Genomic DNA, 17,038 nt, shown 5'->3' with positions numbered 1-17,038 from the left:
CACACACACACACAGGCGCAACCCATAGCACACCCTCTAGGTCCTCCTAAACAAAGATGGCTGATTAAAAATCGATGGATTAAACTCACCTACTGCTGCTGCTTCACCCCCTTCTCACCATTTTCTCCTCCCTTTTCTTCATACCTCAGTTATTCTCTTCTTCCTCCTCCTCCTCCTCCTCCTCCTCCTCCTCCTCCTCCTCCTCCTCCTCCTCCTCCTCCCCTTTCTTCCTCATCCACCCTCCGTTCTAATTATGACCCCCGTTCCCTTCCTTATCATTGTCAGTTAATTAACAAACATCAGAAAAAAAACCTAATGGTCCCGGAGTGCCACTTATGAACGAAATTGAGTAGCTGAGTCGGCTATCACAAGATAATACTCTCTCTCTCTCTCTCTCTCTCTCTCTCTCTCTCTCTCTCTCTCTCTCTCTCTCTCTCTCTCACTCTTTGACAGAGTTGGAAAAATGGAACGAGATGAAGAGAAAGTGTTAGGTATCAGACAAGAGGAAAGAGTATGGTCGAAAATGATATGACATTCATATCAAGGTTCTCTCTCTCTCTCTCTCTCTCTCTCTCTCTCTCTCTCTCTCTCTTTGACATAATGGGTTAAATGGAACGAGATGCTGCAAAGGTGCTGGGGACAGAGAAGAGGAGAGAATATATTTGAAAATTATATGGCATTTCATATTAAGGCTCTCTCTCTCTCTCTCTCTCTCTTCTCTCTCTCTCTCCTCATTTTGATAAATGGGAAACACAGGGGGAGGGGGAGAAAGATGAGTAAGAGGTAGATGAAGAAGAGGAAGTGTAAGGTAGAAGGAGAAGAAAACAAAATTGCTGAAGAAAAATATGTGGCATCTTATATGAAGGTGTTCTCTCCTCTCTCTCTCTCTCTCTCTCTCTCTCTCTCTCTCTCTCTCTCTCCAATAACCAATGCTTTACCAATCTGTTAAAAGTTCTCTCTGTTCTCAAAGACCGGACTGCATCAACTTTAAGGCGGAAGTAAGGAACATTTCCGTGTCTGACTAATTTAAGAAGAGAGAGAGAGAGAGAGAGAGAGAGAAATCAAGGAAACGACTACTTTGATTTAAGATCATAGTTTTTTTTTTTCCTGGCCGGAAATGTGCGCCCTAAAATCGGTAACATACGCTAGCTAATAAAACTTACTCGAAGACGTGTGTTCTGATAACAGAATTGAATTGAACTGAATTGAAATTGAATCCTTTATTCACATTAGATAAATGCATATATTTACAAAAGACTTTACAAGAAATATTGCATAAATATTCATACCTTTATAAAGTACAGTTTCACATGTTAATTTTTTTTTTTGCTTTCAAATCTTCGTAAATGACATCATATAAACTAATTACAAATTAGGTAGGTAATTGTTTACTTTTATGACTCACTAAAAAACAAGGTTATTCCATTTTAAAAATGTTGTTGACCCTCTAAAAAAAGTCCAATTAAAAACTGCTTTCTGATGGCTATTATCTGTCTTACTCAAACGAAGGAACAAATTAACTGTATTTTCCCTTAAAAGTTCTTGAAATGTAAGAATATCCATTTTAACAAAATGATCATATTTGACGAGATTGGCAGCAATGATTAATAAAAGATTTTTTGTCGGTACATTTCTTTCTCATAATAATACTAATAATAGCCAGAAGTTTTTCGTCATTTTCAGTAATAACTAGTAAACGTCAAAAATAGCCAGAATTAGTAAGTGTCAGTCCAGAACGCTTTCGCCTTTACAAGACTGATACATAATAGTGGCAGAAGTCTCCAAAGTATATGCTACTTGACACAGTACACACGAACTTGAATACCACTGGAAACCAAATACCCCATTGACAGGTTTGGTGATAGGGGATGGATGGGGGGGGGGGGGGGGGGGGGGGGGGGGGGGGGGGGGGGGGGGGGGGGGGGTGAGGGGGGGGGGGGGGTGTGAGGGGCGTGGTTGGATGAAGCCATACTCGTACACTCATTAGCGTTTGATGTCAAGAACTGTATATAAACAGATGTGTAAATAGAATACTTGACCTCAGACACCAATTAGTGTACAGTTCAACAGCCTCACACCTGTCTTGCGTCAATATTATTAGGCTTGCAGTGGTGTGTATGTTCGTTTGTACAGTCCCTATAGCCTATATATCGTAAATATTTACCACTATGTATCATTCCTTTGAAAATTTCATAGATATAGGACCAAAACCGGTAGGGATTTATATCCAGTAAGTCATTTTACTTGTTATAAAAGTGCCAGTACACACACAATTATATATATATATATATATATATATATATATATATATATATATATATATATATATATATATATATATATATATAGTTATGGTGTGTGTGTGTATTTATTTACATATATATGTATATATTATATATCTAATAAAAAGGAGCCCATATATATATATATATATATATATATATATATATATATATATATATATATATATATATATATATATTATATACTATATATATATATATATATATATATAGGTATATATATATCTAATAAAAGGAGCCCATATATATATATATATATATATATATATATATATATATATATATATGTAGGTACATATGTATACATACATTCATACATATGCATATAAATATCTTTCTGACTACCGCGCTAACAGTTGAAAAAGGCCTATCAACCAATGAATCTCGGTTAGGTCATTATCCCAATTGCATTAGCCTCTCCCATTGTGACCTATTCGTCAATACCTGTCTCTGCCTACGACCTGGCAGAAAAAGAAAAAAGAGAGAGAGAGAGAGTGAGAAGAAAAAAAAAATAGTTATATCTTGAACTCGAGTTCCAACAGCTGCCATTAGCATTCGGTGGAACAATGGCCATAGACATCTATAAATAGATGCGCCATTGTAGACCGTCTGCCTTCACGAATCTCCCGCCATATTCTCTCTCTCTCTCTCTCTCTCTCTCTCTCTCTCTCTCTCTCGTCCTTACGACTCTTTCCCTCTCTCTCCATCTTAAGAGCATAGAAAACTGGGTTTGTCTAAGCTCTCTCTCTTTCTTTTTTTCTCTTTTTTTCCTCTCTTTTCCTCTCTCTCTTCTTTACACCTTTTTCTCTTCTCCTCCTCCTCCTCTCTCCCGTTTTAAGAGACATAAGAAATTGGAAAAACAAAAGAATATAATCTCTCTCTCTCTCTCTCTCTCTCTCTCTCTCTCTCTCTCTCTCTCATCCTCTATCTTCACTTTTGAGACATGACATTGGCGTATATAAACTACCTGTAAAAAAATATATCATATCCATCTATCTGTCTGTCAATATTCATATATTCTTTGGTATTTTCATATATATATATATATATATATATATATATATATATATATATATATATATATATATAAAAAGAAAGAAATTGATATTATATATATAAATATATATATATATATATATGTAAAGAATTGATATATATATATATATATATATATATATATATATATATATATATAATATATCAATTCTTTCTTTCGGTGAATATCGCTCAGCTTCACCAATTCGTTAAGTTATCTCTCCATTCAAACTTAAAATTAATCTATGTAATGTTCTTTCTTACTGAAATCATTCATTTCCAATTTCTGAGAGAGAGAGAGAGAGAGAGAGAGAGAGAGAGAGAGAGAGAGAGAGAGAGAGAGCATGTAAACGGACGTAGAAAGAGAATATCGGGAAGGAATCTTTGTTTATGTTTTATGTTTTATACGAAGTGGATTTTACACAGGGAATTGCTTACACCGTTGCATAGTTGATTAGATAATTAAACTAGGAATGTAAAAAGAATACAAATAATTTCGCCTTCTTTTTTACCAGGGGAGCTTCCATATATTAAAAAAAAAAAAGTTTCTCTCTATCTCTCTCTCTCTCTCTCTCTCTATTTTAATCTTTTACAGATTCTTGGCAAAAATCTTCCTCGCCATCGCCAGCATCTTAAAGAGATGAAAATTCTTTAGTGCTTCCTCTCCCTCACCCTCCCATTCCCTCCCCCAACCGCCCCACCTCTCCAGCCCCTCTATCTTTCTCTTGTTTTTTCACCTCAAGCGTCTCTCTCTCTCTCTCTCTCTCTCTCTCTCTCTCTCTCTCTCTCTACCCAACATTCAAACACATCCGAGGGTTTAAGACGTCAGCCTCAATTATTCAAAGGCGAAAAAAAACATTCCTTTCCGATACCTGGGAGGTGTTCCCAAAGTCGAGGTTTTGGGTCTCGGGTCGTTCTTTGTTTATAAAGTCGTCTCATGGGGTCCTTCGGGATTACATTTGCGTGTGGAATGACGCAAAATTAAATTAGAAGGGCGAGACTGTTGGAAGGGGCCTTGCGAGGGCGCAGAAAGGTCACGAGATGTCGCTTTTGTCGTTGCTGTTGATGTTTTTGCTCTGAGATGTTTTTCTTATGGGGGAGGGGGTGGCTACAAGGTTAACAGATATCGCTTTTGTCGTTGCTGTTGATGTTGATGTTTTTTCCATGAGATTTATTTGGGGGGAGGGGGTGTTGGAGAGACTGCTAGGTCATGGGGGGGGATATGTAGCTTTGTCGTTGCTGTTGATTTTTTTGCCTTTGGGATGTTTTTTGAGGGGGGGGGGGTTGGGGTTGGGGGGGGGTGTGGGGGGGGGGGGCACAAGTCAAAGAGAGATGCCTCTTTTGTGGTTGCTGTTGATGTTGATGCTTTTGCTCTGAGATGTTTTGGGATGGGGGGACTACAAGGTTAAGGATGTCGCTTTTGTCGCAGCTATTGATTTTGATGTTTTGCTCTGACATGTTTTGGGGGTGGTGGGGGAACTACAGGGTTGGGGGGGGGGGGGCGACTGCAAGGTCATGAGATGTCGCTCTTGTCGTTGCTATTGATGTTGATGTTTTTGCTCTGGGATTTTTCTTTTTTTTTGGTGGGGGGGGGAGCCTGTTTTGGGTTTGGGGGGGTGGGGTTGGTTACTGCAAGGTCAAGAGATGCCGCTTTTGTTGTTAATAAGATTTTCTAGGTTCAAAATTATCATCATAAGTGTAATAAACTAATATAATGAGCCATGTTGTTATAATTGATTCGATGACAATAGATATAATACTGTTACTGCTGACGTATTTGCTCATAGTAAATGCCCAATCGAAATCTCACATTTGTTATTTTTCTCATTATTCTCTTGATAAGGTTTTTAATATTATCGTAAGTTTTGTTGTTATCATTTTTCTCATTATTCACTTATTAAAGCTTTTAATATTATCGTAAGTTTTGCTGTTATCATTTTTCTCATTATTCACTTATTAAAGCTTTTAATATTATCATAAGTTTTGCTGTTATCATTTTTCTCGTTATTCACTTATTAAAGCTTTTAATATTATCATAAGTTTTGTTGTTATCACGTTCTTACCGAGATTTTTCACTACCGTATCTCTATGTCGACTGTACTAGTTTTTCTAAATGAAGTTGTAACACTACTACCTACTACCACAACCACTACGAATACTACAACTTTTTCTCAATGAAAAGGTTCAGAAACTCCGTGATTGACGAGAATTTCCCCCAAAAGACCGAGACATCCATCACTTTTCCGTCTCCCTTTTGACATCTAGAAAAAAAGGACTCTCTGTCACACTCGAACAATTTCATATTGGTCAAACAGGAAGTTTTAATGGGTGCCAGAACTTCACAAAGAAGGCGTTCGACCGAGATGTGGAAGTTACGTATGATAGGCGATGAAATAGCTGTGTGGTTCATTCATGAAAGGATGAATGAACGGATTCATTCATGAAATGTTTAATCAATGGGGTCTACTAAAAATATGATTACGGAATTTTCTCGCAGCGAGTACTGTTTATAAATAATAAAGGAGATGGTTAATCTACAAAGTAATGTTTATGTAGCCACAGGCTGCAATAAGTTGGGTTTGCAGAATAGTATTTAGCATTTATATTCTTCTAGTCTGAAATAAAAGAGAATTAGATGGCAAGATAAAGTGGAGGAAGATATGGAGAGAAGAGGTTTGGTGGAGGAAGATGCCTTGGACAGAAGACAGTGGAGGAGAAGGCGCATCAGGCAACCGACCCCTTCATGTAGGGATAACGGTGGGAAAGAAGAAGAAGAAGAAGAAGAAGAAGAAGGAGTCTGAAATAAAAGATACTGACTAACTCATGAAAAAATGTTTGTCCTATAGACTGAAATTTAAGATGATGATTTAATCGATAGAACCGAATTTATATTCATATTGGCTGAAAGAAAGTTTATTAATGAATTTATAAAATAATTTTCATATTCATTAGAGCTAAAATGAAGATCATTAATTCACAATAAAAAATATTTATATAGATTGTTATGCTATTTCTATTTTCTTCCAATCAATCATCTAAACTGAACTATTTCACTGTGACCGTGTAAAGAATGTTGTTGATTTATAAAGAATTATTCAATGGGGCTGAAATATATTTATGGACTCCATTTCAGGGTGGAAGTAAAAAGAGAACAAAGAAAAATTTGAATTTTCAAAAGTACATTACGAGACGCTATAGTAGATTCACATCAGCCGTGCATTTGATGTCTAGGCCAGTCTCCCACGACGCTCCTGATTGGCTGTTGATAAGCCAATGACAGGTCTGGAAACTTTCAATCTCTCTCGAGAGTTCACATAGGCAGGATGTATGTTCCACTTCTCCTGACAGACGTATCCCTCAGGAGAGGTGGAACATTGATCCTACCCATGTGAACTCTCGAGAGAGACTGAGAGTCTCCAGCCCTGTCATTGGCTTATCAACAGCCAATCAGGAGCGTCGTAAGGGACTGGCCTAGACATCAAATGTACGGTTGATGTGAATCTACTATAGTATAAAGTTTGATAGTTGGACCCCCCATCAAAACTGGAATTAACCGCCGAATAACTGGAAGCCAAAGAAAATATATTCAATGAGGTTGGAAGCAACGTTTGACAGGCCAGTAAAACAAAACAAAAAAATCTTGAATAAATCAATGAACAAAGAGATTAATAAACAAGAAAAACTAATTTCGGAGGTTGAACAATTTATTTTATTGTTCTGAGGTGTCAGTTGAAGCTTTAACGTAAATTTGATAAAAAATAATGAATGATGTATGGGAGCGAGACAAATTTTGACTCGTGGGAAAAAAATAAATAAATTAGGTAAAAAATGGGAATAAACAATCAATGAAGTAAACCGAAAGAGCAGTCTGTAGTAGATTGATGATGAGATAATTAATCGGTAAATAATTTTTTTTATTTTTTATTTTTGTATTTTCTAATTACAGGATATGGAATCAAAGCTGATCTGTCTTCCAGTCATACGAATTCCCAGTCCACGTCCCAGTTGCTACTCCAAGGCCCCCCCCCCCCCCCTTACAGCTTTCCAATCCCAAAAATTCCCCATAATCACTCTCACTAACTCATCTTCCAATCCCCCTCAAATCTCTCATATTTGCTCCAGTTCGCCTGTTTTCCAATCTCGCAAATCCCTCATTATCGTTTCATGCCAAGCCATCTTCCAATCCATGAAATCACTCACAATCACTCCAGCATGCTCATTTTTCAATTCTTCAAATCCATCACGGTCATCCTAACTCATCCACCTTCCAATCTCACCAACTAACTCATTTTCCAATCCCCAAAATCCCTCATAATCTCTCCAACTCCTCACCTTCCAATTCATAAAATTCCTCATAATCACTGCAACTCACCCATTTTCCAATCCCTAAAATCCCTCATAATCGCTTCAGCTCACCCACCTTCCAATCCCACCTCAGATACTTCATAACAATTAAAATTCACCTATCTTCCAATCCTCAGAATTTCTCATAATCGCTCCAACTCATTCACTTTCCAATCCCCTCCAAAATTTCTTCAGAGTCACTCAACTCACCGACATTCCAATCCTCCTCAATCTCTCATAATCGCTTCAACTCATTACCACTCCAACCCACCCACGGGGAGGGAAACTTTCTAGAAAAAATATAAATTTTCATTTACGAGGAAAAGTTGTAAAAGTTCCACTCACTTGGGGGATTGGTACTTTGTAAAATGGGAAAGCTGATTCCGAGGTGTTGAAGTCGGCTTTTAGCGGAGAGAATTACGTTTGTTTCATTAAAATGGAAACAATTTTATTTCCCGTTCAAAGATACGGACGAGGGAAAAACGAAAGGGCGATTGTTTTACAATAATTCAATTAGACTTCGCGCGGATCGGAAGATATCAGGATAGACTGAATGCTGGGGATATTATATTGATGCTCTCATACTTATATACACATGCCTACGTACATACAAGTACACGTACACACACATATGTGCATATAGATTCTCACATAAAGTTTTTCTCTATAATGACTTTAATTTACCGATCTATAATTTATAATACGTACATGCAATAAAAATAACCAGTTCTGTATTTGGAAAAAAAGATAAAAAAAAATCAGGGAGGATTTACGTGTTGAAACGTTCAATGGTTTACTGAAGGAACGTTGACCTTTTGCTATGTCAAAAACATTTCCCAGAAAACAAAATGCCCTTTTACTGATGCCTGGATTCATCACAGTTTTAATGACTGAAAATTGTGATGGTTGCCCACTGAAACCTTATTATAATTCAAGGCTAATATCTATAATAGTGAAGTACTTAGGGGGTATTCGAACTTATAATTAGCAATGTTTTGCGCAAGTGTGGGCGTGAGCTCAAGTGTCCTCCTTTTGTAAAGAGGAAAAATGATGCACGAAAATTGCAGCAAATCTGCGCGTATTTTTGTCGAACCAAAGTCGATGTCCTGAAAAGTTATTCATCGAGGCAGGCTAATTACAGACCATTATTGCAGTCCTTATTAGCATAGATTTCGTGCCTAATTGAAACCGCGGAACAATGACTTCGAATAATGATTTCAAAGGTAAAGAATCTTGTGGAAAATAATAAATAATTTTGCATGGGTTTGCCGTAACTACTTCATGAAACCATGATATAGGATGTGCACATCTCAGGCTTTTCTCAGTCTGCCAAGGATCGCTCGAATGATACAGAATCTGGAATGGTGACCAAAATCTGACGTCGAGAATTAAGACCATGTCGGTTTCAGAAAGACTGTATATAACGGAAAGCATAAATGACTGTTTGTTTGTTTGTTTGTAAGGTGTTTTTATACGTTGCAAGGATTCAGTGGTTCTTCAGCAACGGGACCAACGGCTTTACGTGACTTCCGAACCACGTCGAGATTGAACATATATCACCAGAAATACACATCTCTGACTTCTCAATGGAATGCCCAAAAATCGAACTCGCGGCTACCGAGGTGGCAGTTCAAGACCATACCGATCACGCCACTGAGGCGCTGCAAAACATAAATGATGATCACGACGATGATAACCAGAACGTTGATCAAAGCTTACACTTTCTGCTGACTTCATGTGTCAACAAAGTTTTTGTTCAAAGTATCAACTCTTACAGTCTCTCGGGCCGGAGCACCGCTCACATTAGATACCTATAATATCAGTTGAGAATTTCACTGGTTCTTTGATGTATTCTCTTAGCAAAAGTAATAGAACGACTAACAGCAACGTGTTATAGTAAAGATAAAACTGAACTTCACTGACAACAGTACTAAACCCACTTTGGAAAACCCACCGAACTCTGGCAATGATAACAAGTTCCCAAAGGCCCTAGCAATTGATAGCTTGACATTTTCAGTAATCCTGCTGGATGGTTGTGTTTGGATAAGCTGGCCTTACGCCACCACGGGCCCTTGCCTAAAAGGTCTATAGGTGTGGTAAGCTGCCAAAAGGAGTAAGAGACCTGTTGTGAATTTCTGCAGCCTTCTTTGCGACAGAGAGAGGCAGTAAAATCAGTCAAACGGAATGGACATTTATTTTTTTATTCCAGAAAGTTCATTTGCATTTATCACAGCAAGACAGTACCACTAATGGGGACTTCCATTAAAATCCCAAGATCGCTGGTGAAATCCATAAGCACTGATATATGGAATGAGCTTACCTACATCTTCATATCACAGTTTTATCTGGAAGGTCTAATTCAAATAAGATAGGCAACCCAGGTACAAAAGTCACCTGTGCAGATATGTGGAATACTGGGAACTCATTTGCTGTATTTCGGTTGATTTATTATTCTCGGCTAATGTTTGGTGATAATGGAGAATAAAGATGAGGGTCACTTAGCGAACCAGAAGCATTTTTAATAATGGACCCAAAACGCTTTCAACAATTAGAAGAGAGAGAGAGAGAGAGAGAGAGAGAGAGAGAGAGAGAGAGAGAGAGAGAATGTCATTATGATTGGGGAAGAACCACATATTTGAATGACCTTTGTATCGACACACCTATGAGAGAGAGAGAGAGAGAGAGAGAGAGAGAGAGAGAGATTCCAACGCGAATGGGGAAGATCAACGAATTTAACTCGCATGACTTTTCTGTCAATACACACACGAGAGAGAGAGAGAGAGAGAGAGAGAGAGAGAGAGAGAGAGAGAGAGAGAGAGAGAGAGGATTTCATCACTATGGAAAATATCATGAAAAGTTTCAGGGAAAAAAAAACCTGAGGTATTTTAATTGAAAATCTAATGACCTTTCCCTTCTTCAGCTTCAAAGAAAATCATGAAAAAAAAAAACTGATTAAAAATTACGTTCTTCATCAGTCAAGCGCGAGAGCATGAAGCTTATAAAATCCCCAACTATTCAAGAAGATATAAAACTGCTCCCAAGAATATAAAACTGTTCTCAAGAATATGAAGGTGAGGAGGATGACGACGAACTTAGATCAAAGCTTTTAAAACATCGCGAAGGTCAACGTGTCCCAATGACAGCTTTTTAGTTTTATCTTATATTATTGCAATTTTTGTATTGTATTATTGTATTTCATTATGTGTTCAGATGATGGGATCTGAGTGTATCCCTTTTGTTAGTCATTTTCCGTTTACTCCCTGCTGTTATCATAAAATTGTCTAATACTGATCTCAACTCTATTCTTTCTTGATCACTGCTCAGGCAGTTTAATACTTACCCTTCTTGCAGAACGAATTACATACTTATCAAACCCCATTCTGTCTAGACACTTAATCCTGCAGTTCAATCCTCGTTCCTATTTGCAGAATGAATTACATACTTATCAAACCCCATGCATTCTGGATTCCTAATACTGCAATTCAATATTCTCTCCTATTTGCAGAACGAATTATATACTTATCAAACTCCATGTTTTCTGGAGACACCAAATCCTGCAGTTCAATACTTACTCCTTCTTGCAGGACGAATTACATACTTATCAAACCCCATTCTGTCTGGACTGCTAATAATGCAGTTCAATATTTTCTCTTTATTTGTTGAACGAATTACACTTATCAAACCCCATGCTTTCTGGAGACACCAAATCCTGCAGTTCAATACTTACTCCTTCTTGCAGAACGAATTACATAATTATTAAACCCCATTCGTTCTGGACACCTAAAACTGCAGTTCAATACTCACTCCTATTTGCAGAGCGAATTACATACTTATCAAACCCCATTCTTTCTGAACTCCTACTCAGTCCCTCCGGTAGAGCGAATTTTACATGCTTATCAAATCCCATTCTTTCTGGACACGTAATCCTGCAGTGCAATACTCACAACCTCGAGCTGTTTCAGGTAGAGCGAACTGGAGTGGTTGGCTTCGATCAGCGACTTGCCGGCGTTGAAGATGGCGCAGATGCACATCCCGAGGGAGAACATGTCGCTGAGGACACTGCAACTGGATCCCGTCTGCACCTCCGGAGCTGAGGATTAGGAGAGAAATCAGGACGATTTTTAATCATTCATTATGAGTGGAGGGGCAAAGTCGGCGAATGAGGTGAGGGTTAGGTCAGTTGTTTAATTGATGAGCGAAAGTCGGATCTTGTAAGGTGTCGTGAATCTGGACGGAAACAAAATTTTGGGAGATCAGATATTGGTCATGAAAATTGATAGTAAAGTTTTTTGGAGTTGTTCAGATGTGTATGGCTATATATATATATATATATATATATATATATATATATGGATATATATATATATATTATATTATATATATATTATATATATGTATATATATATATATATAATATATATATATGTATATATATATATATATATATATATATATATATATATATATATATATAATATATATATATATATATATATATATATATATATATATATATATACGTATATACGTGTATATAATATATATATACGTATATATATGTGTATATATAAATATATACATATATATATATATAATATATATATATATATATATATATGATATGTATATATATATATCATATACATATATAGATGTATATATTTATATATTCATATATATGTATATATATATATATATATATATAGATATGTATATATATGAATATATATATATATATATATATATATATATATATATATGTATGTATATATTGTTACGAAGTGCCAAGTATCTGGTTACTACACTTACCATTCATTAACTGATACCTCACAAAAGCCAGACACCTGAACCCTCATCACAGGTATTAAATGACCGAATACTCTAAAGGCAACAACGACTGAATACTCTAAAGGCAACAGTGATCCCTTAACATTTAAATTTACCAGTATTGCAGAAAATCAGACTAAGTTCATCAAAACAGCTGTGAGGTAATCTTGTAAGTAATTAAATTAATCAAAGGGCATTACTCCATCAACAACTTTAAAATCTAAGTATTTCCCTGATTTTAGAAAGTCTAAGTACTTCCCTGGTTCTAAGTCACTTCATGTAAATTGAAGGAAAGCAGATCAATTACCACTCTATGTTTCTACCTAACATCAATAAAATCAAATGCAAATATACTGGTTAGAAATGAAATACTTGTAAAAATTTTAAATACAAAAATTTATTATTAAACTCAAAATTTATAAGTGAAATTCACAATATCAGGGAAAATTACTGTTACTAGAAAACAAAGTAAAGTTTAATTAATTCTTGAATCAATTAAGTAAAATTAAATCAAAATTAATTTATCACAAAATTCAAAAAAATTAATTCAATCAAAATTCAAAAGTGTTTAGGCAATAATTGAAATTGGAAATTAATTCACAAGTGCTAAACAAAAAAAAACAATAAAACCTTGGAAAGAATTCTAAGTAAATGCAATTTAATTCACAAGTGTTAAATTTAATTAAATGTGCAACGACTAATTAGTGAAAATAACTAAGTCAATTAAATTGTGAATGTAAATGAAAATACAGAAAAATGTGGACAGTATCAAAATAAAAAGGCACACTTCAACAAGAAAATGAACAAATGCACAAAAAATGAAACAAACACAAAACACAAAAATTTGCAATGTGTAAAAGTGAAAATCTTTTCACTCAAAACACTGTAACCATCAGTTTTTACCAAACCTTCGTAACCATCTGTTATTAGTTATTAATTAACCACTGTTCCTATACGTTATTAGTTGCAACTAATAAAAATATAACACACTTTACCTTTTTGGTATACCAAATTCCTTCTTTCTTGCTGCAAAACCAGGCGCCGTTACGAAACAATGTTTGTTCAGATTCCACAAAAAATCACTAAATAACACTAAATAAACTAAGAAATATCAAATCTGAAATTTACAAATTATGAGTGACCATTCAATGAGTACGCAATCGTTATGTTACTTTAAAAATCAAAAGTGCTATGCGATGGAGAGAGAGAGAGAGAGAGAGAGAGAGAGAGAGAGAGAGAGAGAGAGAGAGAGATCTGAACGCCTCGAGTATCTAAGCCTGAATGCAATTCTCTTCCTTACGGAAGCTGGACAGTGGATGACACAACAAGTTTTGGGCAAAAAAATTCTTTCTAGAAGCTTCAAAATCTTATTCAACTTTACATACAAAATGTGCAATCTGCACGTGGCTTTGATCAAAGACATACGCATACAAGACCAGGCTGTTAGAAAAAAAAAAGACACGTACTCGACTCGATCGACCAAAGCAAATCTCACAGTGTTGACATAATAGGGAAACAATCATAGTTTCGAATGGACAAAGAAAATCTCTCTCGTTCTACATTCTACGTTATATTTATATTCTTTTCATATTATGTTATGCGAAATCTGAACACACATTTTAAAACATCCTATCTCTAAGCTATCTAGGAATCTGAAAAAATGTTGCACAAAATCTTATACACAATATTTTATACAATCAAAGAGGAGATATATGCATTTTGAAAGTAGCAATATATAATATACCTCCCCCAAGAAGATTTTTTATCACGGTGTTGAATCTAACGATTCGCAACAAGATAAATAATTAGCAACTACATTGTTTTTGCCACTAATGTGCTGCACTCTTAAGTTATACTGTTGCAGGCACAAAGACCACCTGGTCAGTCTTTGATTATGGTTTTTTATTCTCTGGATAAATGATAGTGGATTGTGATCAGACAACACTAAAATTTCTTCATTCCTAGGTCTATTCACATACACTTCAAATTTTTTCAATGCGGTGATTAAGGTTAAAGTTTCCTTCTCAATTGTCGAGTATACTTTCTGATGTTTTTTCAATTTTGTAGACATGAAGCACACAGGATGGTAGATATTATTTTCATCTTCTTGAAGTAGAACAGCTCCAACACCACAGTCCGACGCATCAACTTGTATCACAAATTTCTTGTCGAAGTCTGGAGCTTGAAGTACTGGTCTTGAAGTTAAAATGGCTTTTACCTTCTCAAAGGATTCTTGACACTCTGGAGTCCAAACAAACTTAGCTTTGGGTCTAGTTAAGTCTGTCAAGGGAGCTACTACGGCTGAGAAATTTGGGCAGAAATGACGATAGAATCCAGCCATGCCTAAAAATCTCTTTAGCTGTTTCCTGGTAGTAGGTGGGGTAGCCTTACGGATACCTTCTACATTAGCATTTACTGGAGCAAGAAGGCCTTTCCCAACTTCAAACTCAAGATACTGTACAGTTGCCTTGCCAAACTCACTCTTCTCTAAGTTGACTGTTAATCCTGCTTCTTGAAGTTTCTTGAAAACTTTCCTCAGAATCTTCAGATGTTCTTCCTACGTTGTAGAGTAAATCACGATGTCATCCAGGTATAAACCTTCTCCTTCTATTGATCCTAGCAGTTGATCCATCACTCGTTGAAATGTTGCCGGTGCATTCATCAGACCAAACGGCAGAACAGTATACTGATACAGTCCAAAAGGAGTAATAAAAGCTGACAGCAACTTGGCATTCTCATCTAAGGGAATTTGGTAATATCCTTTCAACAAGTCTATCTTGGAAACAAACTTGGCTTGCCCAATATTATCAAGTAACTGATCTATTAGAGGCAAAGGATAATTATCAGCCACACTGATAGAATTCAGTTTCCTATAATCAGTACACATCCTAAATGAACCATCTGGTTTCTTCACTAACACATATGGAGAACTGAAGTGACTTGAACTGGGTTCTGCTAATCCATGTTGCAGCAAATACTCACTTCCTTCTTCAAAACATCTCATGATAAGGTGATAAGCGATAGGCTCTTTTGCTTGAAACGGTCTTCCATCTTCTTGAATCTTGATTTCATGCTTGGTCAGAACAGTACGCCTAGGCACATCTGCAAAAATTTCTGAAAAAAACAAAACTCTTAATTACATCACTTAATTCTTCACCTTGTTCAACACTCAGATGTTTCAGTTTATCCTCCAAATTTTCCAAAACTGAAGAATTATTCATCTTGCTTGCAGCTCCCAATTCGTAGCCATCATCGTCTTCTGTAGATAAAGTTGTTTGGGTTACTGACACAGTTTCAGTTTTAGTTTCTGAGAAATAAGGTTTCAAGAAGTTCACATGTATCTTCCTTTGTCTTCTTCTTCTTTCTGGTGTTTCAATCACATAAGTTCTATCACTTAACTTCTGAATTATCTTGTAAGGACCTTGAAATTTATTAGTGAGGGGAAATCTCTTGACAGGTAAGAACACTAACACTTGTTGACCAACACTAAAACTTCTTAGCTTAGTCTTAGCATCAAATCTCCTTTTCATTTTCTCTTGACTCATTTTCAAGTTTTCTAAAGAGAATTTTTTAATCTCTTTCAACCTTTTCCTTAAGTTCTTCACATACTCTCCTTGGCTTTCCCCTTGATTTTCTTCCCAATTTTCTGCAAGAATCTTCAACAGTCCTCTAACTTCTCTTCCAAAAATCATTTCATTAGGTGAACATCCCATACTTTCTTGATAAGCACTCCTAACTTCAAACAACATTAATGGTAAACCAACATCCCATTCTCTTCCTGACTCAGAACAATACTTTGTCAGCATACTTTTCAATGTCTGGTGGAACCTTTCCAAGGCACCTTGAGTTTCTGGATGATAGGCAGTGGCTAACTGTTGTTTCAATCCCTTTTTCCTAACAAATTTCATCATCCTGGAATAACTTTGAAGTAAAGTTTGTTCCTCTGTCACTTTGTACTACCTGTGGTATACCAAACTTTGAGAAAAACTCCACAAGTTTTTCAGCAACTATCTTGGCAGATATGTTTCTGACAGGGATTGCTTCTGGATATCTTGTCACAGGACACATTAATGTTAATAAATACTCATTTCCTTTCTTTCTCTTCGGCAGCGGTCCAACCATGTCTATAATCACTTTGCTAAAGGGTTCTCCTCTAACTTCTATAGGTTGTAGGGGGACTTTCTTGTTGGTTTCATTCGGTTTTCCAGCTATCTGGCAGGTATGACACTCACGACAAAACCTGCTAACATCTTTGTGAAGTCCAGGCCAGAAAAAATATTTCATGATCTTCTCCACAGCTCTTCCTGATTTGATTTCCATATGTCCAGACTCATGAGCTACTGCAACCACTTGCTTTCTCAATGGATATGGAATCAAAATTTGATGATATTCGCCCCATGCAGCATCTCCTGGTATATCTGTAGGTCTTATACTTCCTCATCAGCAAACCTTCCTTCAGATAAAAATAACAGGTAGGAGTTTGTTGCATCTCTTCTCGATCAACAACTCTGAAGAACAAATCAGTTAAT

At 36.2% G+C, this 17,038-nt stretch overlaps 1 protein-coding gene across 1 annotated transcript in view; it reads right to left on the bottom strand.

Moving 5' to 3' along the window:
* Positions 1-17,038, bottom strand: part of LOC135201592 (SCY1-like protein 2) — a 598,006-nt gene that overhangs the window by 133,282 nt on the left and 447,686 nt on the right. The window contains exon 6 of the mRNA XM_064230627.1: positions 11,627-11,772. Within this exon, the coding sequence (XP_064086697.1) occupies positions 11,627-11,772 (146 nt within the window). The remainder of the gene's footprint in view (positions 1-11,626; positions 11,773-17,038) is intronic.

This window comes from Macrobrachium nipponense, chromosome 23 (genome assembly GCF_015104395.2).
Source record: "Macrobrachium nipponense isolate FS-2020 chromosome 23, ASM1510439v2, whole genome shotgun sequence".
NCBI classification, from domain to species: Eukaryota; Metazoa; Arthropoda; class Malacostraca; order Decapoda; family Palaemonidae; genus Macrobrachium; species Macrobrachium nipponense.
The sequence above is the reverse complement of the archived record's forward strand: the minus strand, read 5'-3'. Positions and strand labels throughout refer to the sequence as shown.